The 21,907-nt window shown below is 52.4% G+C and overlaps 1 protein-coding gene across 1 annotated transcript; it reads left to right on the top strand.

The window, feature by feature from the left end:
- Positions 1–6,179: 6,179 nt before the first annotated feature.
- On the top strand, positions 6,180–9,417 carry LOC112895972 (actin cytoskeleton-regulatory complex protein PAN1). The gene has a single exon (XM_025963992.1). It carries the CDS (start codon positions 6,580–6,582, stop codon positions 9,067–9,069), a length of 2,490 nt encoding a protein of 829 aa, XP_025819777.1. The 5' UTR covers positions 6,180–6,579; the 3' UTR covers positions 9,070–9,417.
- The last annotated feature ends 12,490 nt before the right edge of the window (positions 9,418–21,907 follow it).

The raw sequence follows: 21,907 nt of genomic DNA, 5'->3' as shown, positions 1-21,907 counted from the left end.
TACATTTTGGACGGGATCGATCCTTCAAAATTTTTTTGGAAGGTGCTCTCTCTCTCTTGAGTTGCGCAGGAGGTGGACTCATGGGCAGGAGGAGCTCAGCTCAGAAAAAAAAGAGAAGAGTAAAATCAGTGAAGTAGAGGGTCAGCGGGACGCGGCGCAACCGCGCAGGGAAGGGGCGAGGGCCCGGGGCCTGCCTGGCTCGCGTGGGCGCGTGGCCAACCGACGCAGGCTCACCGGCAAGTCCCGTTCTTCTTCCCCCGTTCCCGCCGCCGCCGTCAAATACCCAACCGCACAGCTCTGCTCCATCTACGTGGCACCCTCCCAGCTAGCTCAGTGCCGGCCGGTCAGTGCAAGCTCGATACAGGAGTATATACAAATGGGAAAAATTTTTGGAAGGTCCTCAAGCAAATGACCCTTTCTTCTATGACCTTGGAAAACTGAGACGTCCTTCTGTGGCCTTCTTTTTATTTTCGTTCCCTTCCACGGCCCTTCCGTTACATCTGCAGTTAAATCCCAGTTAAGTGGCTATAAAAAGACCGTAGTACCCCGGGCAAAATCCCCTGCAAGGCCCTCAAACAAATCACGCTTCGTTCTATGGCCCTGCAAAACTGCAACATTCTTATTTGACCCCGATGAGCTCACAATGTTTCCTACATTTGAAGCACGAGAAGAAAAATGGCACATAAAATGAGCAGCCTACTTCCAGATATCATGAAATGGCAGTAAAGAAACTTGTGATAAATATTTCTTTATTTATTAGCTCTAAGATTCCAAACAAGCCAGCACCGGCGCCCGCAGCCTTCCGCCCGCCGCCCGCCGCCCACCGCCCGCCGCGCGCCGCGGCTCGCCGCGCGCCCGCCGCCCGGCGCCCGCAGCCCTCCGCCACGCGCCCGCCCGGCGCCCGCAGCCGCCCGCACGCCGCTCACGGGATGAATGGGGAAGATGGGGTCGGGGGCGTGTGGGAGTGCCAGGGGCAGTTCAGACCGAGATATTTTTCTTCTCACCTCAAACCTTGAACCCTAACAGAATGGGCTAACGGATCTAACGGGAGGGCCATGGAAGGGAACGAAAATAAAAAGAACGCCACAGAAAGGCGTCTCAGTTTTCCAGGACCATAGAAGGAAGCGTCGTTTGCTTGAGAGCCTTTCAGGAATTTTCCTGTACAAATCGCTTCCCCGGCGTACGTCCACACGCTACGCAGATACGCGTGTGCCTGCTTGACTCGCACGGAAACTATAAAAACTGCAGCGTTCACATGTACTCCTGCATCGATTACCTACCGGTCAAGCGTTGTTGCGTGGTCGTACTGTAGCATTGGATTGTACACCGGGCCTGGAGTCCTGGACCGATCGTTTCCACTGAAAGCCTCCTGGAAAGCGCACGCCAGCCCAGCCCTCCCAAGTCCCAACCCAACCACCGGTCCTGCTTGTCTGCCGAGTCCACGCGACCATCCCGGTTTTTTTTTTTTTGGCAACAGCAAAGGTGAAAGGGGCAGAAGTGTCCGCACTCTCGTCCTTGACTGTGAAAATACTTATGATCAGCGTCCAAGGCAATAAAAGATTAGTACTCCCTCCCATCCCATTTTGATTACTGTCAGACCCACGGTCCAAGTTCAAAAAATACGGGGTTTTGCAGGGCCCAGGGCTCCAAGTTCCACCGTCGGAGTCTCGGAGATGAGGGCTGCGGTTGCGGCGGCGCCATCGTCGGTCTCTCTCGCCGTGCAATGCGAATGGGCCCTCCATCCCTGACAGCGCCCAGGGTCCCGGCAGGCTCCCAGACCACGCCACCGCCCACACACCTGTCCTGTCCTGTCCTCCTCCATCCCATCTCTCTCCTCTCCTCGCTAAACCAAACCGAACGCAAAACTGCACAAGAGATATTAAATTAAATGATTAATATATGGGCACAGGAAGGTGGACAGATCAACCAACAAAAGTATCAGCCGATTGAAGGAGCATTTGAACAGTAGAAAATGGAATTTGGAGTGAAGCTGAGGCGTTTGCATCCAGGAACTCCCTTTCTGCCTACACGAGATTAACTAAGACCAGTCTGCGGTACGAGAAAATTAAATATTATACCGCATCAGCAAATTTGCTAATATAAAAATATTATTATAAGGAGAGAGGAGGGGGAGTTTCATCACCATAACGCTCCTCCGGTACGGTTATCAAATTTTCGGTCTTAATAGCTGTACATTAAAACTGATCTAATAGATTAGCCTCTCCTCTCTCTGACTCTCGGATGGATTAGGCACGAGGCATGCGCTGGGGCTTTATTTGCCGCTTCATTGGTAGCTCAGCTTGGGGGTGGGAACCAGGGCTTAGCATCCGTGTAGCCTGCTTTGGAAGCGACGAGACGGTTTCTCTCCCTACAGCTACAAGCAAGCATGCCCCGGCTTAGTGTCCAAATCACATCTTTTTTTCCGTGAATGCACTGCCGCCGTTGCTTTGTGTGCACTTGCAGAGCTCTGCTCAGCTGCCCTTTTGCACTCGACCTGGAATATCCAAGCATCCAGTGTTACGAGCTGCTAGGAATTTACCAAACTGGGACGAAACGAAGCCTAGCGTTTGCACACAAGCAACACACATGAGTATGGCACGCTTGCTCGCTGCCCTGTTTTCTGTATCTTCATTGGTGCTGCTCCCTGTTTAGCGCCTCTCCCTCCCATCCCGGGCCGACGCGAAATCACCACGGTAATAAATCACTGTGCTGATCACGCGCCGCCTATGCTTCTGCGCACACGCACGAGCGCGTAACTGCCGCTGCCACTATTAGTAGACCGGCATCAGTTCAGGGTGAGCATTACTGCAGCAGCGGCTTTGCCTAATCATTCCCGAACCGTACGTACGCGGCGCGGCCCAGCCAAATCGTGACGTCAGTTGGCTTCGCGTGACACACGATCCGTTTGGACCTACTCAAATGGTGAAATGCATGCTGGTTTGTATGCAGCTCGCGGGTGGTTAAAATTAAAAGCCAGGCCCTCTGTTTCATGGTATAAGCATTTTTTTTGGGAATTTATCATAAGTCGAACTATTCTGGTTTCAACTGAGCTTGTGGAAGAGAACAATAATAATATCTACCATGTCAAATGAGAATTATTAAAACCATTCTCCTCTTAATAAAATACGTGCTCTGGCGTGGTCGTAAAAAGTGAAAAAAAGGATTATTAGATCCATTGTAAAATATACTTTTATCTGTTTATTTTGAGTTTTGATATAGTATATACTAATACTCTTTCCTAAAAATTTGGTCAAATTTAGGATAAACTGGGAGATGTTTATATTTTGGTACGAAGAGATCGATTACGTTATAAAAGTTGGACCAGGAGCTGGCATCTTAGTTTGAATCGGCTAGAATTTGTAAAAACTGGATTGGTTTCACAATCTAAGTGGATGGAAGTACATACATCTCTACCGGTGGAGTCGGTGCACAGAGATGAGAGGGAAGAAAGGCAGAGCATACACAGGCCCAGCCCGGGCAACCGAAGGGTACCAAAAACCAAAAACAGCAACATCACAGACAGCAGCGAGAAACGGGAAAAAAGAAAAACCTGTAGCAAGCAGCAGCAGGGAGTGTACGCACACTGGACACTTGAGTACTTGACCAACCGGCGCGGCCTGCTCGCCGGCAAGTCGTGCCCCCTGTCGTCGCACGAGCCTCAGCTGCTGCCTGCCCCGCCGCGCCGGCCGGTCTTGCAGTGCACGCTAGTTTAGACACGGCTTCGAAGGGAACCGAAAACTGCAGCGTGTATGTACGCATCACTGTGTACATGTGTCTGCAGGCTACTACGAGTACTGTTCAACCCCACCCCACCCCACCCGCCAATCATTTGCACGCGCCGACCATGGCAACCACCCGGTCCACAGGCCACAGGCCACAGGCTACACCCTCCCTCGTTTCTCGGAACCAAAAAAAGGTGAAAGCAAAGGCCCGCAAAATTCACCGCAGGCTCTCCCCTTCCGTGGTCCTCTCGGAACAACAGACGGTGATGCAGCCGCTTGAATGTTAGAATCCAACAGGCACAGCAACGTCCATGTCAAGGGCTGCGGTAGCGTGGTTGCGGCCGCCGCGCCGTCGATGGGTCTCGCCGTGCATATGGACCATCGCGATCATCCCTGCAGGCTCCCGGATCACACCACCGCCCACGGACCCCTGCCCTGCTCCTCCTCCGTCGTCGCCTCTGTCCCATCGCCGTCGACCTGAAAATTAGTACCAAGTCATGGGCCACTGACGGGATGGCCAGATGATAGGTTAACTGTGATAGTTAAGTGGCGGCAGGGGGATTGCAATTCTTTGCAAGCAACACAACACAGCACCGCGATACGAGGTATCCTAAGGTGTTTTGAAAACTAATATGTTTTAGTTTTAGTAAGTTTAGTGGAAATCAGCAAAATGGCAATCGAATAAGGTATTAAACGGGAGTACATATGTCATTTTCTCATCTGCTTAATCTGCCTTGAAAACGCTAGAACGCCCTATATTTCAGGACGGAGTGAGCAGGTGATTAGGCAGGATCTCATCTCTCGTTGAAATGGATTAGGCTTGAGTGAATCTTATCGAATCACACAAGATGTGTGTGCTAGTGTGCGTATATACTCCGTATGAGGCAGTGCGTGTGAGATGGGATTTAAGAGACTGACATACGCTTGGGCTTGTATGTCTCTTCCATCTGGGTTCTGGGATTCCGTTATACGTAATTCCAAGGATGGATACTGTGCTGTATTTGTTCGTTTCTCTAATCTGTGATTGCTAATCCACGTAGCATGCGTGTATGCAGGGAGTAGAGTGCCTGGTACGACCTGATTCCAAGGTAGTTTCTGCTTTGGAAGCGACCATACCTTGCTTTCTGTCTGGTACAAGAATCGTGCCCAACCGGCTAGCGTCCAAATCGCAGCTTTTCCCCCTTCCTGCATTCTGCCGCCGTTGCTTTGTTTTGACTTCAGGGCAGGCAGGAACCTTTTGGATCTGGGATCCAACCCCAAGCATCACAAACAGCACTTGTGGCTTCTGCGGATCAGGTTTGAAACCCTGCTGTCCGGCATGTCCAGCAGTCCAGGCAGGTACCTGTCTGCCCAAGCGTCTCAACTTTGAAACGAGGCCGCGCTGCGCTCTCTGCTGATAATACGGGGCCGGATATCAGGAAAGGGGAAAGAAAAGGATGAGTTGAGTGAAGTGGTGTGTACTCCTGTTCATCATCCTACCTGTTGTGCGTCTCTGGCCATAGCGTGAATGATGAGCCATGGGATGGCCCCCCGGCGCTCCACTACCATTCCTCTCATCCCTCTGCTCGGCTGGAAGCCAACGGAATCGCCCGGCTCGCCGGTGACGGCCAGGTAGGTACTGAGCCAAGCCAAAAAGAAAAAAAAAAGGTGAGCTCAGGGCATGATGACTCCACGTTGGAGGAGCCGAAAGACGCCATGGCCAAATCAAACTATCTGGGCATGCGGCTACCGTCAGAGTGGACGCTCCGTTTGTTCGTTCGTCTCCTCCCTGATTCCATTTCCATCAGAGTTTGCACGTTGCAGCTCAGGGCTCTGCGGGTTTCGGGCACGGATTTGGGACCTGCCCATCTCTCTCAATCGGCCAGTCCAGTCCGATCCACGGAGATTGAGCAACGGGGTTCGATGATGTCACGGGCGATGCACGGGACGATGCTTCCGGGGATCATGTGCGTGAGGAAGCCAGCCGGATTCGGTTACCTTTGCCGTTCGTGGCGGGCACCAGCTCGACGCGTGAGCGCCTGCATGCCGGCCGGTTTTCTTCAGGAGCTTCTCCGGCAGCAGATCGCGAGGAGCACGCGTTGCCTGCTCGCGCACACCACAACCAGAGCACAAGGAGCTCGGTCTCTCTTGGGTCACGGAATACACGCCAGATCATCATCGGAAGCACATGCCTGGGCAGTTGGTTGGTTTGTTCCTTCCCCGCGACACGCAATTACCACGCCAATCACCGCTCGGATGCGACGACCTGCTCGTTGCGGTTGCGGCCTCGTAGCCGTAGCGCACCGGCAGCTCGGCAAAAAAAAAAAACCGAAAAAAATCAACACGGTGCTTGAATTGATGAGGCGAGCTGCTGCTGCTGCTTGGCAGCGAAGCTTCGGTGCGCGTGACTGCCGGTGGACCTGACCAGCATTGTTTAAGAGCTGCGAGCAAGAGGGGTTACTGCAGCAGGGGCTCGCCTAATCATTCCTCCCGATCGTACCGTACGCGCCCTTTCTCCGGCCAAATCATGGCGTCATTTCGTTTCGTGCGACGAGCGATCACCCGAACCAAACCTGAAACCTCACCTCACCTATGTATATATACATACATATCTCGGAGCTCAGAGGCGGAGAAGAAAGCATCGCAGAGCCTAGGACAGCGAGAGGGAGAGGGAGAGAGAGAGAGAGAGAGATAGAGAGAGAGAGAGAGAATCGATCGGCCAAAAGGCCAGCAGCAACGTCACAGAGCAGCGAGGCAGAGCGAGGGAGGGAGCCTTTTGCCCTTTTGCCGTTTCGATTCGCATCCGGCGGCATCCATCCATCCGCGCGCCGCGCCGGGCGAGCCAAGGGCAGCAGAGCAGCGGCGACGGGGCGCCGCGATGGACGGCCAGGTGAGGGACCATCGTTCCGCCGCGGCGGCGGCGCCCAGCACCAGCGGCAGCGGCGCGGCGGCGCCCTACGCCGACGGGGACGACAATGCGGGCGCCGGCGGGGCCAAGGTCTGGGTCCTCGTGCTCCTCTTCGCGCTACTCCTGCTGCCGTTCCTGCCCTCCGCGGTGCGCCGCGGCGGCCCCACGCCCTGGGCGGGCGGGGGAGTTGGAGGAGGCGGAGGCGGGGGCAGGGGCGGTGGGTACCGCCGCGGCGGGATCAACTTCAAGAGCGGCTGGGACGTCGTCAACCTCTGCCTCGTGCTCTTCGCCATCCTCTGCGGCCTCCTCGGCCGCGGCGGCGGCGGGGACGGGGAGTCCTCATCCGGCGCGGCTTCCTCCTCCTCGTCGTCGTCGGCGGCGGCCAAGGACGGCCGGCAGGCGTCTCTCGCGCCGCCCGCGGAGGACGCCACGGCGGCGGCGGGCTCGGGGGACTGGGGGGAGGGATACCACTCCTTCGACAGCGTCTACGCCAGCCTGCCCCGCCCCAACCACGCGGCGGCGGGGATCCGCCGGATGAAGAGCAGCAGCTCCTACCCGGAGCTGCGCCTCGGCAGCGACGGCGTCTGGAGCCTCGCGTCGCCGGAGGCGGCCTGGCGCTCTTACGACGACGAGCAGCTGTACCGGAACCGCCGCCCGGAGCGGCAGGAGCGGACCTGGGACGTCGACCCGCACGGGAGGACCGCGGAGGTCAAGACGATCCCCGTCGACACGTTCGTCGAGCGCGGCCGGAGGTCGCCGCCGCCTCGGGAGCCGCGGAGGCGGAGGAGGAGCGTTGAGAGACTCCCCAAGATGCCCGAGGTGGAGGAGGAGAGGCCGCGGGCCAGGGAGGCGGTCGTGTCGCCGGCGAGGAGCAGGAGGTGGAGCGCGGAGCCGGACGACGTCATACCGGAGCAGGAGGTGCGGGTGGCGCCGCCGCCGAGGATCAGGAGGTGGAACTCGGAGTCGCTGGATGCGATACTTGACCAGGAGGAGGCGGTGGCGCCGGGGAGGAGCAGCAGGTGGAGCGCGGCGGCGGCGGACGTCATACCGGAGCAGGAGGCGCGGGTGGCGCCGCCGAGGATCAGGAGGTGGAACTCCGAGTCGCTGGATGCGATACTGGACCAGGAGGCGGCGGTGGCTCAGACAAGGAGCATGAGGTGGAGTGCGGAGGCGGTTGACGTGATACCGGAGCAGGAGGCACGGGTGGTGCTGCCGAGGATCAGGAGGTGGAACTCGGAGTCGCTGGATGCGATACTGGACCAGGAGGCGGCGGTGGCTTCATCGAGAAGCATGAGGTGGAGCTCGGAGACGGTGGACGTGATACCGGAGCACGAGGCTCCGGTGGTGATGACGCCTGCTGCTGCACCACCTCCGCCTCCGCCGCCGGCGCCTCCGCGACGGCGACGGCTCAGCGTCGAGAAACTGCCGAGGCCAGAGGACCTGGAGCAAGAGATTGTAGTGGAAGAGGTCGGGAACCCGACGCCGCCGCCAATGTCGTCGGCCATGTTCCCGCCTGGAACGCCACCCCCGCCGCCCCCTCCCCCGCCTCCATCGACGGTGTCGCGCAGCAAGAAGAAACGCGGCGGCAGCGTGGGCGGCGCCAAGGAGCTGGCGTCCGCCATTGCTCTGTTCTACCAGAAGAAGCGCAAGAGCATTACCATGAAGGCCAAGCGGCGGCCGCATCACCACCGCCATTCCGACGGCCACTACTCGCCGCCGTCGTCCGACGCGTCGGCGAGCCCCGACTCCAGTGTCCGCACCACCAACGCCCCGCCGCCGCCACCGCCGCCGCCTCCCCCGCCCCCGCCCCCGCCGTCCTCCATCTTCTCCAACCTCTTCAAGAACAAGAAGGGCGGCAGCAAAAGCCGCCGCATCCACTCTGTCGCGCCGCCGCAGCCGCCACCCCCGCCTCCACCCACTCGCCGATCGACGAAGCCGCCCCCGCCTCCGTCTCGCCCCGCTCCTCCAGCACCGCCGCCGCCACCGGTCAGGACGCGCCTGCCGCGCGCTCACGGGCACTCGCACGCGCACACGCACACGCACGCGCCGCAGCCGCCATTGTACCCCAGGCGCGCCGTCTACTACACCTACTACCCGCTTCCGCCGCCGTCGCCGCCGCTACCTCCACCTCCTCCACCGCCACCACCGCTGGTGTCCGAGGGCGACGGCGACGCCCCTTCGGTGCCGGCCTCGCCGGCTCCCTCGTACTGCGCGAGCCCCGACGTGAACACGAAGGCGGACAGGTTCATCGAGAGCTTCCGGGAGGGGCTGAAGCTGGAGAAGCTCAACTCGTACCGGGAGAAGTGGCAGAGGCACATCCAAGAGGACGCCAGCGTCGAGATTGAGGAGGACGGGGAGTTCATGGTGATCGGGTCGCTCTTCGGCAGCGACGACGAGGACGATGACGGCATCTCGTTGCCGGAGACGCCGGCGACCGCAGCTGTCGCCGTGGGCTTCTAACGACACTGACATTGGAGGAAAAAAAATGAAAAAAGAGTTGGAAAAAATTGTCCTCAAAAAATGGAGAAAAAAAGGATACCGCAAAAGATTATTGCTAATCCCGGTTTGTCTGCAGTACATTACTGTTTGTGAATGATTTCCTTTTTTGCTGATTTTGGGTAGTTAGGGGATTGACAGCGAGGTTTGTGTGTGCAAGAGGGAGCCCTTTTTGTGCTTATTTTAAAATGGCCAAAAAGCTCTCCTTGGGTGCTGCATTAGGTGAGCCGATTTGATGAATTTCATGTCTATTGCACTTTGGAAGCTTTTGGAGTTTGTAAAAATACATCATGAGAAAGTAACTCATCTTTACCCCTTTTCTTTTTGACCTTTTGTTTTCATGTATACACCATTCCTGTACGTACGTACGGTCCGTGTGGATAACAGGATAAGGTGCTCTGTTTGCTGTTGCTGATACCTGCTCTGATCCTAGACTCAGGATTGAGCAGTGGTAGCAAGCTGTCAAGCACGATGATTCCAGCGCGTGTTTGGTGCGGTATTGCATGGTTAGGGATGATTCGTTTGAATAATGAATGTGGCCGGCCGGTTGTGTTGTATGATTAGCCTGATGGATTGGGTTGGGCCTCGTGTGGTTGGGCACCACCCATCACGACAACGAGACGCCACGATGCGCGTCACCAACCTCACAACCAAAAACATCTTCCACTGCTTTTTTTAGGAACATCTACTGCTACTAGCAGTACTGCTAAGTGCTAAGCAAATCCCAATTAACAATTTATTAATAATTTCGAAATTACACATACAATTTATTAATAATTTCATGACTACTAAGAGTGAAATAGAAACAAGGCATGTGCACGTGTTTAAAATTAACATGAATTTAACGATAAATCCAATCAAATAGAGGAGTATCAGACTATATCCCGAGGTGTGTCCAGTGTCGGAGGCATCGGATGCACCGTTACCGGCTGGAGCAGATATGCTCGACTGGTCTGCTTGAAGTAGTCAAACGAATTCGGTGCTGTGCAGATTGCCTTCTACAAGTAGTCATACGAGTTGTTGAAGTAGTCGATCAAGCTTCAGAAAGTAGTCGATCGAGGAACTAGTCATACTTGTTGAGGAACTAGTCGTACTTGTTAAGAAAGTAGTCACACGGCTTCAGGAAGTAGTCGTATGCAGGTGACGAAGATGTACGGGCGGCGATGTCGACAGACGGAGTTGGTGCGCAGGGATTGATGGTTAACAATACGCCAATGAAGACGTCACAGTTCTGGGCGAGCATTCGCGTGAAGACGCTCCCTAAAAATCTGATTGCCCCGCTATCCCGTGCAGAACTTTCAGCGGGTAATGGTTTCGGAGGCACATGCTTTTGCCAGAGATGTGCTCGCAGCGCCGGCGATGGGAATGCAGGAGAGCAGCAGAGGGAGGAAGGGAGGTGTATTCGCGTGCGTAGGAAAATGAGAAGATACCTGGTGATATAGATGAGAGTCTAGGGACGGCAGGATGCACTTGGACGTCATCAACGCCATCGAGTAGCGTAATGGCGATTTAACTCGCGCAGAATCAATCACCAAAATGAATTGTGTGAACGAATCACGGTCATAATGGCCATTACATGGTGCAAAACATCCGCCCTGCAACGCAGCAGATCAAGTCAGGCTAATGCTCGGCTCGTCACGGCACGTCTCGACTCCACTCGACTCGCCCTCGGCCTCGGGCTGGCCTGGCGAGGTGAGCGAGTGCGCGCGCGTGGATTGCCAATCCCCTTTACCGGCTTCACAAGCGGTGTACACACAGTCCACCTTTTAAGTCGGTTGAAATCCTCTTCCAACAATAACTCCTCTTCCAACAATAACTCACTTTCGTTACGTAATTACACAATAACTCCCTAGCATTTAATGGTGGGCTTTTAATTCTTTAATTGTGAATATTGGGCCAAAAGCCCACATATTCCAACAATCTCCACCAAGAATTTCAAGCCACACTGAAAATGCTCTCATACCCTTTTGATATAACAGTATTTGACGAAGACTGTTAAGTTGAACTTTCATCTAGAACTAAGACTACATTTATTCACAATTGTACAATAAATCATGCTTTAAATTATCAGTCTTGTGCAAACAAGATTTACCAAAACTCTGCACTGATACTAGGCTGCATAAGCATCTCCGTGGTTTGGAGCTTATAAGTCATACTCCAAGGGATCACCCAAATCTCATAGATTATGAACAATAGTCAGACTCATATAGGTATCATCCATAAAGATGTTCTGTAAGAGGACATCTTTATTTCAGATAAACAACTCCCTTATTTCAAAGAAACCACTTGGAATATATTAAGGCATAAGCCAACCTACCATGCAGAATAGAAGAGAAATGCATCTTTCACCTAGAATGAGCCTTTTACAAAGGTTCTCTTCTCTTAGTCATACTATGGTTTGTTTCACCATCTTGATTCACGGGATCTCCGATCACACAGAACATGTTGCCACTGCAGAATAACTCACGTGGATCTTAGGCCCAATTCCATGAATGCATTATCCATCACATTTCATGAAAGACACTTTGTGAATTGAAATGCTATAGTCTTAGCCGTTTGAACATAGTCTAAGGCTATAACTCCGGAGTTTCTCAACTTCCTAACAGATTTCAACCGCCTCTTTACATGTTTGGATGACTTCATATTATCCTTTGAACTGTTCATCTTGACAATCACAGTTTGATTATCATAGTTTATTAGTATTGCCGGAATCGGTTTTTCAACTATCGGCAGATCCATAAGGAGTTTATGAAGCCCCTCGGCCTCAACCGTGGCGGTATCCAACCTTGTGAGCTCTGTGATCTCGTTAAGTTGGTCTGCATGCAAAATTTCTAGAAAACAGTGCCACCCCTGAGTGTGAACACATATCCACTCGTGGCTTTTATCTTATCAGCATCAGAGATCCAGTTCGAATCACTATACTCCTCTAGTTCCTTAGGGTACCCGGTGTAGTGAATACCATAGTCCATTGTCACTACTAGATAGCGCATTACTCTTTCAAGAGCATTCCAATGATCATCTCCCGGGTTTGAAATAAATTGGCTTAGTTTGCTCACAGCATACGAGATGTCAGACCTCGTAGCACTAGCTAAATATATCAACGAACCAATAAATTTGAGAATATCTCAGCTGATTTCTCATTATCCTTTTATTTTCCTCAGAATTATGCTGGCATCATAAGCAGTTGAGACAGGTTTACAGTCACTGTACCTAAAGCAACTCAGAACCTTCTCCACATAGTGAGAATGTGATAGAATTATCCCATCATTTCCATCCTTCGCCAGCTTTATGTTAAGAATAACATCAGCCTCCCCCAGATCTTTCATATTAAAACTTGAGACAAAAATTATTTGACTTCCTTAATCACATTAAGGCTTGTGCTAAAATTCAGTATATCATCCACATATAGGCACAATATCACTTCTTCACTCCCACCAAAGCGATAGTACACATATTTGCCAGCTTCGTTCATAACAAAACCGACAAATGTCAAAGTTCTATCGAACTTCTCGTGCCACTGCTTAGGTGCTTGCTTGAGTCCATATAGAGACTTCAATAATTTGCACACCATTCCCTCTTGACCTTTGGATACAAACCCATCTGGCTGATCCATATAGATCTTCTCTTCCAACTCTCCATTTAGAAAAGCTATCTTTACATCCATCTGATGAACGAGAAGACCATAGGAGGCTGCCAAGGAAAGTAACACTCGAATTATGGTCAATCTAACAACAGGTGAATAAGTGTCAAAGAAGTTCTCTCCTACTTTTTGAGTGTAACCCTTGGCCACAAGCCTAACCTTATACTTTTCAATAGCACCATCCGGCCTAAGCTTTTTTTTAAACACTCACTTGCATCCTACAGGTTTGCACCCATAAGGATGATCAACAACCTCCTAGGTACCATTAGACATAATAGAATCCATCTCACTCCTCACTACTTCCTTCCAATAGTTAGTATTAGGAGATGAATATGCCTCTTCAATGGTCATAGGTGTGTCATCCATGAGGTATACAATGAAATCATCACCAAAACACTTTGCAGTCCTTTATCTCTTGCTCTTTCTAGGAGCTTCATTGTTATTCTCCTCAGGATGATCCAAAGGTGTAAATTCATTGTGCACTATCGGCTCGGTAGAGATATACTCCTCGATAATTTCTTGCCTAGATGAACTTATTTCATCTCTCATGGGAAAAATATTTTCAAAAAATATAGCATCTCTGACCTTCTTAATTGTATTAACATACATGTCAGGTACTCCAGATTTTACTATTAAACATCTATAATCAACGTTGTGAATAACATAATCTAGAAAGACACAATCCACAGTTTTAGATCTAAACATATATTTCTTGGTTATTGGCACACTAACCTTTGCCAAACAACCCTATGTACATAAGTATGAAAGGGTTAGCCTTTTCTTCTCCCATTCCTCGAATGGTGTTTTCTCTTTATTCTTTGTAGGAACACGGTTTAGGACATGGCGTTGAAGCGTCCCCCCCCATCAGGAAAGACTTAAAAGTGTCGATTTATCAGTCCCAGGAGGCTGATAACACTTTTATTACATCAGATGGTACATCACCGTACAACTCTACGCGGTAATGGGCAGTGAAGCGCCACTATCGCGAGGATTACAACTAACACCCACACTACTACACTAGCTACGAAGAGAGGATCATCAGAGTCGTGCGCCATGCGGAGTCCTAGCGGTGGCCTCGACCACAGGCAAGACTGGGTGCAGGACGAAACCCTACTCGTTGTCTTCGGGGACGTAGTCTGGGTCTTCCACTGTAAAAGTAAGAATGGGGTGAGTACAAACGTACTCAGCAAGTCCAATCACACCCACGGAGGGGGTATAACAGAATTAAATGCACGGTTAATCCAAGGATGATGTTAGGGTTTATTTGCGGAAAAACACGGTTGTATGCAAGTGTTCGTTTAAAATGTTTTCAAAAATAGTTTCCAAGTACCAAAGAGCATACGATGTCGATCCACACAGGATCCAAGTTTTAAACTGCTACCGGACTCCCCGTCCGCCGTAGCACACGGCACAACTGCCGGACACTTTCCAAACAACTCTCACCAGCCCATCCATTCCCAGAGAGAAACACTAGTTATGTGACCACACCATAACTTGCCCAATACCGTGGGCACGGCTATTCGAATAGATTTTCAACTCTGCAGAGGTGTGCAACTTTACCCACAGGTGGGGTACCACAGCACGAACACCTTGGTGCCGGTGCAGATCCCAACAAAGCAATTACCCACCTTAGCTAGACCCGACTAGCCACCACGGGATCCATCAAGGGGTCATTCGACCTATCACCGAGGTTTAACCGGGGCATAAGTCACACAGAGCTTATCCCGTCCCCTTGATCACCCGTTGCTCTCAGCTCTCCTGATGGCTATCAGGCTAACTAGTGGGATTTATGCTAAGCCGTTGCCCATACAACGGTCAAGTGGTTCGCACGACAAGAAGCTAGGTGAGATGTCACATCAACTCGGTCCTTAGGGGTGACAGGGTGGATATCCCCCTTCCTCGCTCAACCACACAGGTACGAGCACACCAACGGCAATTCACACAGAAATGCCATCCATCCCGTCTAACTCGTCTTTCAAAACCACATTGTATCCCTTCCCACACCCACACATTTTCTTTATAAAATCAGTGGTCAAGGTAGGGTTATCTCAAACAAGGGTGGCTATCCTACCATGTTTTCAGCACGCAAAACCATGCAATTTTATAAAACAGGCCACTGGGTTGTGTTTATAAAAACTAGGACAGAAACATGCATCAAAGGGCGGAATTGAACTTGCCATCGTCAAGTCCTTGCGGGAGGTCCTGATCGAAGCACTGTCCCTCGGGTTCGGGGTCGCAGAACTGGTCCTCGTTCGCTTGATCACAGTCGGGACCTTCCTCGTTCACTCCGTGTCCTACGACGCAAACAAACAGACACACAATCAAGCGCAAGAACTAAAAGTTTTTATCGTTGAGCTTGAATCGGAAATAATTTAGTTACGGAGATAGGGGTAATATTTTTGGGTGGTTTCTTAATGGCATGGTTAGAACTATACTAGAAACGGAGTGGTGAAGTTTCGGGACAATCGGAGGTCGTTTGGCGCATAAAATGACGCGCTAAAGAGGGTTTAGGGTTGTAACGGGGGTCCAGGGACTTGTTTGTAATTATCTAAAAGGGGGTAAGGGCTTATTTGCTAATCCTAGAAATACCCTGTGCATGCTAAAAAGAATCAAATATATTTTGGTTTATGTATCGAGGGGTTCGATTTGAAATAACGGAGAGCGTAGGGTTTCTTTTGCAAAAAGAAGTATATAGGGGGTTTCTTTTGGAGGAAAACAGAAAAGGGGGGGGTTATGGGCAAAACTGCCCTTCTCCTTTCTCTCCCCCCCCCCCCCGCACAAAACAGAGGAGGGCGGTGGGGTGCCGGCGCCGGCCAAATTCCGGTGGCCGGAGCTCGGGGCGGCTCGGGGTTGAGGGGGGAAAGGGAGAGGGAGAGGAGGGGAATTGATTCCCCTACTCACTTTGGCTCGGGGCGCGGCGAGGGAGCGGGGCGACGGAGGGCAGCGGGTGGCGGCCGTGTGAGGCGCGGCGGCGGCGCTGTGCTTGGGCAGGCGGAGGGCTGGGCGTGTGGTGGCGGTCGTGGGGGCGCCGGGGTGCCCTTCGGCCCCTTTTATAGGCGGCCAAGGCAGTGGGCGGTGGTGGCCGGTGCGAGGGGGCCGGCGGGCGGTGCGGGGAGCCTTAATGGCGGCCGCGTCGTGACGTCCGTGTCGTCGAGCGGCGGCGCGGGCAGCGAGGCCGGGACGACGCGACGGCGCGGGCACGTGGGCGGCGCTGTGCGGCACAGGCGACGGCGCGAGCGGCGAGGCGGGCGCCAGCGGCGGCGGGGCGGCGCTGTGCAGCGCGTGTGCGCGGGCGCGTGCGCGTACGGCGGCGTGCGCGGCCGGGGAACGGGGCAACGTGGCTGGGGGCCGGAGGCCGGGCGGCACGGCGAACGACGGGCGGCGCGGCACGCGCGGGCGCGGCAGCGGCGGGCGGCACGGCGTCGCGGGGCCGGGCGCGCGTGCGTGCGCGTGCGGCGCGGCGAGACGCGGGCCAGAGCAGGGCGCGGGCACGGCGCGGCGCACGGCGTGGCGCACGGCCACGCGGGGCACGCGGGGGCGAGCGCGTGAGCGGCACGGCGGCGCGCGGCGTGTAGCGCTCGGGAACAGAGGGAAAAGAGGGAGGAGCAGGAAGGAAGGAGGGAGAAAAGAAAAGGGAGGGAAGGAAGAAAAAAAGGAAAGAAAGAAAAGGAAAAAGGGAAAGGGAAGAAAAGGAAAAAAAAAGGAAAGGAAAAGAAATAGGGAGGAAGAGAGAAAAGAAAAAGAGGGAGGGAGAAGTGCCGGCGCCGGTCGCGGCGGTGACCGCGGCCGGTCGGCCACGCGCGGGGAAGCGCGTAGCGCGAGGAGAACAGCGAGGAAAAGGAAGACGCGTCGGCGCCAATCGCGGCCGCAGCCGCGGCCGGTCGGCCACGCGCGCGGTATTCGCGCGAGGAAAAGAAGTCGCGCCGGCGCTAACTGCGGTGAATGATCGCGCGCAGGCGGCAGGTCTCCGGACGGCGCGGGATGGGACGGCGATAAGAGATTAGTGTCGGTCAGAAGGGGTTAGGGCTAGGGTTTCGGCAACGGGTGATTTTTAATTGAAACACTCTAGCGCGTGATTTACTTTGGTAAATTTTCAGGGCGTTACAAACCTACCCCACTTAAATGAATCTCGTCCTCGAGATTTGGCTCGCTTCTAAACAGATGGGGAAATTCCTTCTTTAGGGCCTCCTCGCGTTCCCAGGTTGCTTCCTCTACTCCGTGTCTGCTCCATTGAACTCTGCATATCCGTACCTCGGAGTTTCGTGTCCTCCTAGTGACAGTGTCCAAAATTTTGGCCGGCACTTCCTGGTATCGTAGGTCCGGCTGTAGGTCTATTGTTTCCACCTGTACGTGTTCTCCCTCGGGTACTCTAAAACACCTTCTTAATTGCGAAACATGAAATACTGGGTGTATATCTGACATTTCTCCTGGTAGCTCTAGTTGGTACGCCACTGCTCCGACTTTCTTCAGAACTCGATATGGTCCAATGTATCGAGTGGCCAATTTTCCTTGTACCTGAAATCTTCGCGTCCCTCGAATAGGTGAGACCTTGAGATAAACAAAATCCCCTGGATTGAAACTTATCTCCCGCCTCTTCTTGTCTGCGTAGCTCTTTTGTCGCGACTGGGCTGCTTTCAATTTCTCGCGGATCTCCGCTACTTTCTCTTCTGCTTCCTTTATAAGTGCGGGTCCTACTAGGGCACGTTCTCCAACTTCCGACCACATCAAGGGAGTTTTGCACTTTCTTCCATAAAGGGCTTCGAATGGCGACATGCCCAAGCTGGCTTGGTAACTATTATTGTACGAAAATTCTGCATAAGGCAGACTTTGCTCCCAATCATTTCCATAGGTCAGGACACATGCTCTCAGCATATCTTCCATAATCTGGTTCATCCTTTCGGTTTGACCATCCGTCTGTGGGTGGTATGCGGAGCTAAAGTCTAGCTTAGTACCCATAGCTTTATGCAGGCTTTTCCAAAACCTAGACGTAAATTGGGTCCCTCTATCTGAGACAATTCTGCTAGGCACTCCATGTAACTTTACTATGTTCTCCACATAAAGCTTTGCCAACTTTTCTCCACCGTAAGTGGTTCGTACAGGTATGAAATGAGCCGACTTAGTGAGTCTGTCCACTATTACCCATATGGAATCGTGTCCCTTCTGTGTTTTAGGTAGACCCACTACAAAGTCCATTCCTATTTCATCCCATTTCCAGACCGGGATAGGCAAGGGTTGCAATAATCCTGCCGGCTTTTGGTGTTCGGCCTTGATCCTTTGGCAGGTATCACAATGTGCCACAAATCGTGCAATATCCGCTTTCATCCCGTTCCACCAATACTTTTGCCTTATGTCCATATACATTTTGGTGGATCCTGGGTGGATGGAGTAGGCTGAGTTATGGGCTTCGTCCATGATTAATTGCCGAAAATCTCCATTCTGGGGAACACAAATTCTATCCTCGTATCATAACGTCCCCTTATTGTCCACTCTGAAACCTGGCGCTTTGTTTTCTCCGGTTTGTTTGCGGATTTTCATTAACTCTTGATCCGATCGTTGGGCCTCTCTAATCCCATCTTCTAGTGTCGACTGAACATTTAGCACTTGGCTGGCACCTCGAGGAACAATGTGCACATTTAATCGTGCCATTTCCTCGCGCAGATTGTCATCCTTGGGTCCATAGGATTTCCGGCTTAAGGCATCGGCTACCACGTTCGCCTTTCCGGGGTGATAATGGATTTCCAAATTGTAATCCTTAACTAACTCCAGCCATCTCCTCTGCCTCAGGTTCAAATCCGGTTGGGTAAAGATGTACTTCAGACTCTTATGGTCAGTGTAAATCTCACACTTATTCCCGATCAAGTAATGCCTCCAGATCTTGAGGGCATGCACTACGGCTGCTAATTCTAAGTCATGGGTCGGATAGTTCTGCTCGTGGTTCCGGAGTTGGCGGGAGGCATATGCAACGACTTTCCCATCTTGCATCAGCACACACCCTAATCCTTGTCGGGATGCATCACAATAAATGACAAAATCCCGATGGATGTCCGGTAGGGTCAGCACTGGGGCGGTTGTCAACCTTTGTTTCAACTCTTGAAAACTTCTTTCACAACTTTCTGTCCAGGCGAACTTCTTCTCCTTCTTAAGAAGTTCCGTCATGGGTCGGGCTATCTTGGAAAATCCTTCGATAAATCTTCGATAGTACCCGGCTAATCCAAGAAAGCTTCTGATTTCACTAACATTAGTCGGTCGCTGCCAGTTGGAAACTGCTTCGACCTTCTCTGGGTCCACTACTACGCCTTCCGCAGTTAGAATGTGACCAAGGAAAGCTACTCTCTCCAGCCAGAATTCGCACTTGCTGAACTTGGCATATAACCTATGTGTTCTCAGCTTTTCCAATACTACCCGCAGATGTTGCTCATGTTCCTGAATACTCTTGGAGTAGATAAGTATGTCGTCAATAAAGACTACGACAAACTTATCCAGCTCGTCCATAAATACTTTGTTCATGAGGTTCATAAAATAGGCAGGGGCATTGGTTAGTCCGAAGGACATTACGGTGAACTCGAACTGCCCGTAGCGGGTGACAAAAGCTGTCTTAGGGATGTCACTTTCTCTAATCTTGAGCTGAAAATATCCTGACCTTAGATCGATCTTGGAAAAGTACTTGGCTCCTTTTAGCTGATCGAACAGGTCATCAATCCTGGGGAGGGGGTATTTGTTCTTAATGGTAACCTCGTTCAGTGCCCGGTAATCTACGCACAACCTCATACTCCCATCCTTCTTCTTGACAAACAGAACTGGGGCTCCCCATGGCGATGAGCTTGGTCTAATGAATCCAATTCGCTGCAGTTCTTCTAGTTGTTTCTTTAATTCCGTTAACTCAGAAGCTGCCATCCTATAGGGTCTCTTGGCTATAGGGGAGGTTCCGGGGATAAGGTCGATGACGAATTCTATATCCCTGTCTGGTGGCATACCGGGGAGTTCCTCGGGAAAAATATCTGGGTATTCGTTCACTACCGGGACTCCTTCTAAGGGCTTGGCTTCCATGCTAAACACCATTGGGTCAAACTTACTATCTCGAGTATGGCAGATCACTTGTATTCCTTCAGGGTTTGTTAGGTGTACCACTTTGTCGGTACAGCCTATGAGACCATTGTGTTGGCTTAACCAGTCCATCCCAAGGATCACGTCTATCCCCCCAGACTTAAGTACTACCAAATCTGCTAGGAAGTCTACCCCACTTAAATTGATCCTTACCCGTGGACAACCTAATTGACATTTGATGTCGCCTCCAGGCGTCCGGGTTAATAGGGGTGTTTTTAGTAGTACTGTAGGTATTTTGTGTTTCTCCACATAGCTCGAGGATATAAACGAGTGCGATGCTCCAGAATCAAATAATACTGTTGCCAGAGCTGAGTTGACTAGGTACTCACCGAGCACTACGCCTTGAGCCTCTTGAGCCTCCTGCGCGTCGATGTGATTGACGCGGGCTCGTCCAAATGATTGCTGGGGCTGCTTCGTCTGCTGGCTGTTGTCGTTGTTGCGGATAGGCACTCGGTTGGCACCGGTCAGGGCTGGTCTGGGTCCATTCACCGAGTTGGAGAAGGCTGATGTGGCCGGCTTATTCTTGGCGTAAGGGCAATTGGCAATATAATGCCCTATCTCGCGGCAGTTGAAGCAGGCCCTAACATTGTTGTTGTCGGAGGCGGCCAGACTTGCATTGCTCTGTGGGGCCCTCATGGTATTCTGGCTTCTAGGCGGGGCCTGTGATCCTGTCACTTGAGACTGAGTTCTATACTGCATCGGGGCCTGAGATCTCGGTGTAGTGTAGCTGGAGTTCCTCGGCTTTTGGAAGCGGTCCTGTTGGCGGGCCTTACTTTCCAGGAATTTGCGTTTATTATCCTTTCTCTCTTCAGCTTTGGCCCTTTCTGTGAGGATAGCCTTGTTCATCAGGGTGTTAAAGTCTGGATAGATCTGGGGAGTAAGCAAGGTCCGGAGCTCTGGGCTTAACCCCTTCTTGAACATGTCTTGCTTTTTATCGTCGTCGTTCACCTCTTCCGGCGCGTACCGGGCCAATTCTATGAACCGGTGGGTGTATTCTTCCACCGTCATGCTTCCTTGTTGTAGTGCGCGGAACTCATCCGCCTTGCGCTTCATAGTGGCCGAAGGGATGTGGTAGCGGCGGAACTCCCTTACGAATTCTCGCCAGGTGATGGTAGAGGCATCTTCGGCTGCGGCACAATAGTTTTCCCACCAGGATAATGCTGTTCCGGTGAGCTGGTGGGCTGCCAGAAGGACTTTATCCCGGTCCTGGCATTCGAATGGTTCGAGCTTCCTCTGAATTACTCGCAACCAGTCATCAGCATCCAACGGGTTGCAGGATCCGGCGAAGGTAGGTGGCTTGGTCCTTAGAAAGGTCGTCAGCTTGTCGTTTATATTCTGCCCTCGTGGCTGCCGGTTAATAAGGGCATTCGCCAGAGTCTCCAGTATGAGGGTCTGTTTATGGATGATTTGCGCCAGGTCTCCGAGGGGTGGGGGTGGTGGTAGTTGTTCTCCTTCTTGACTTCCCCCTCGGTTCTGGCTTACTTCCTGTTCTCCTTGGGGAAGATCTTGTTCAACGGGATGTGCTCCGACACTAGCGGCTATGGGGTTCCGGCCACGAGAGGCCCTCGCGACGTTCCGGGGGGTCACCTGTTGATTGGGTAGAGTGGGGTTACAATTATGTGATGTTTAAGTTGTCTAATTCGTATATATATAAGGCAGAATCTACCTTCTGCCGGTACTCATATAAACAATCAGCACACAACATACCAGCACACAACATCACAAACAACAAGCACAAACCATTTTATTACTGCAAGGGGGGTTACAACTTAGGGTAAGGCTAGGTCTCGTACTACTCGTCTGGGATCAGGCACCACAACAAAAGTGGCTGGGGACACATTACTAGGGTGGCGCCGGTCATTTTACTCACGGGGCAGGCCTTCTTCTGGGGCGGAGAGCGCGAGTGATCCTTGCTCGCCGTCCTCTGGGTTTCCACCGGCCAGGGGTTGCGCTTCAGCATCCCTTTCGACGGCGGCAGCAGAGCTTTCAGGGTTTCCGGGTGGGGCTTGTGTGTTTCCAAAAAGGGGTCCCCATCCTATGATGGGCGTCCCGAGTAAA

The sequence above is a fragment of the Panicum hallii genome, chromosome 5 (assembly GCF_002211085.1).
Source record: "Panicum hallii strain FIL2 chromosome 5, PHallii_v3.1, whole genome shotgun sequence".
Classification (NCBI taxonomy): domain Eukaryota; kingdom Viridiplantae; phylum Streptophyta; class Magnoliopsida; order Poales; family Poaceae; genus Panicum; species Panicum hallii.
Note: the sequence above shows the minus strand (reverse complement) of the source record. Positions and strands in the feature narration are given on the sequence as shown.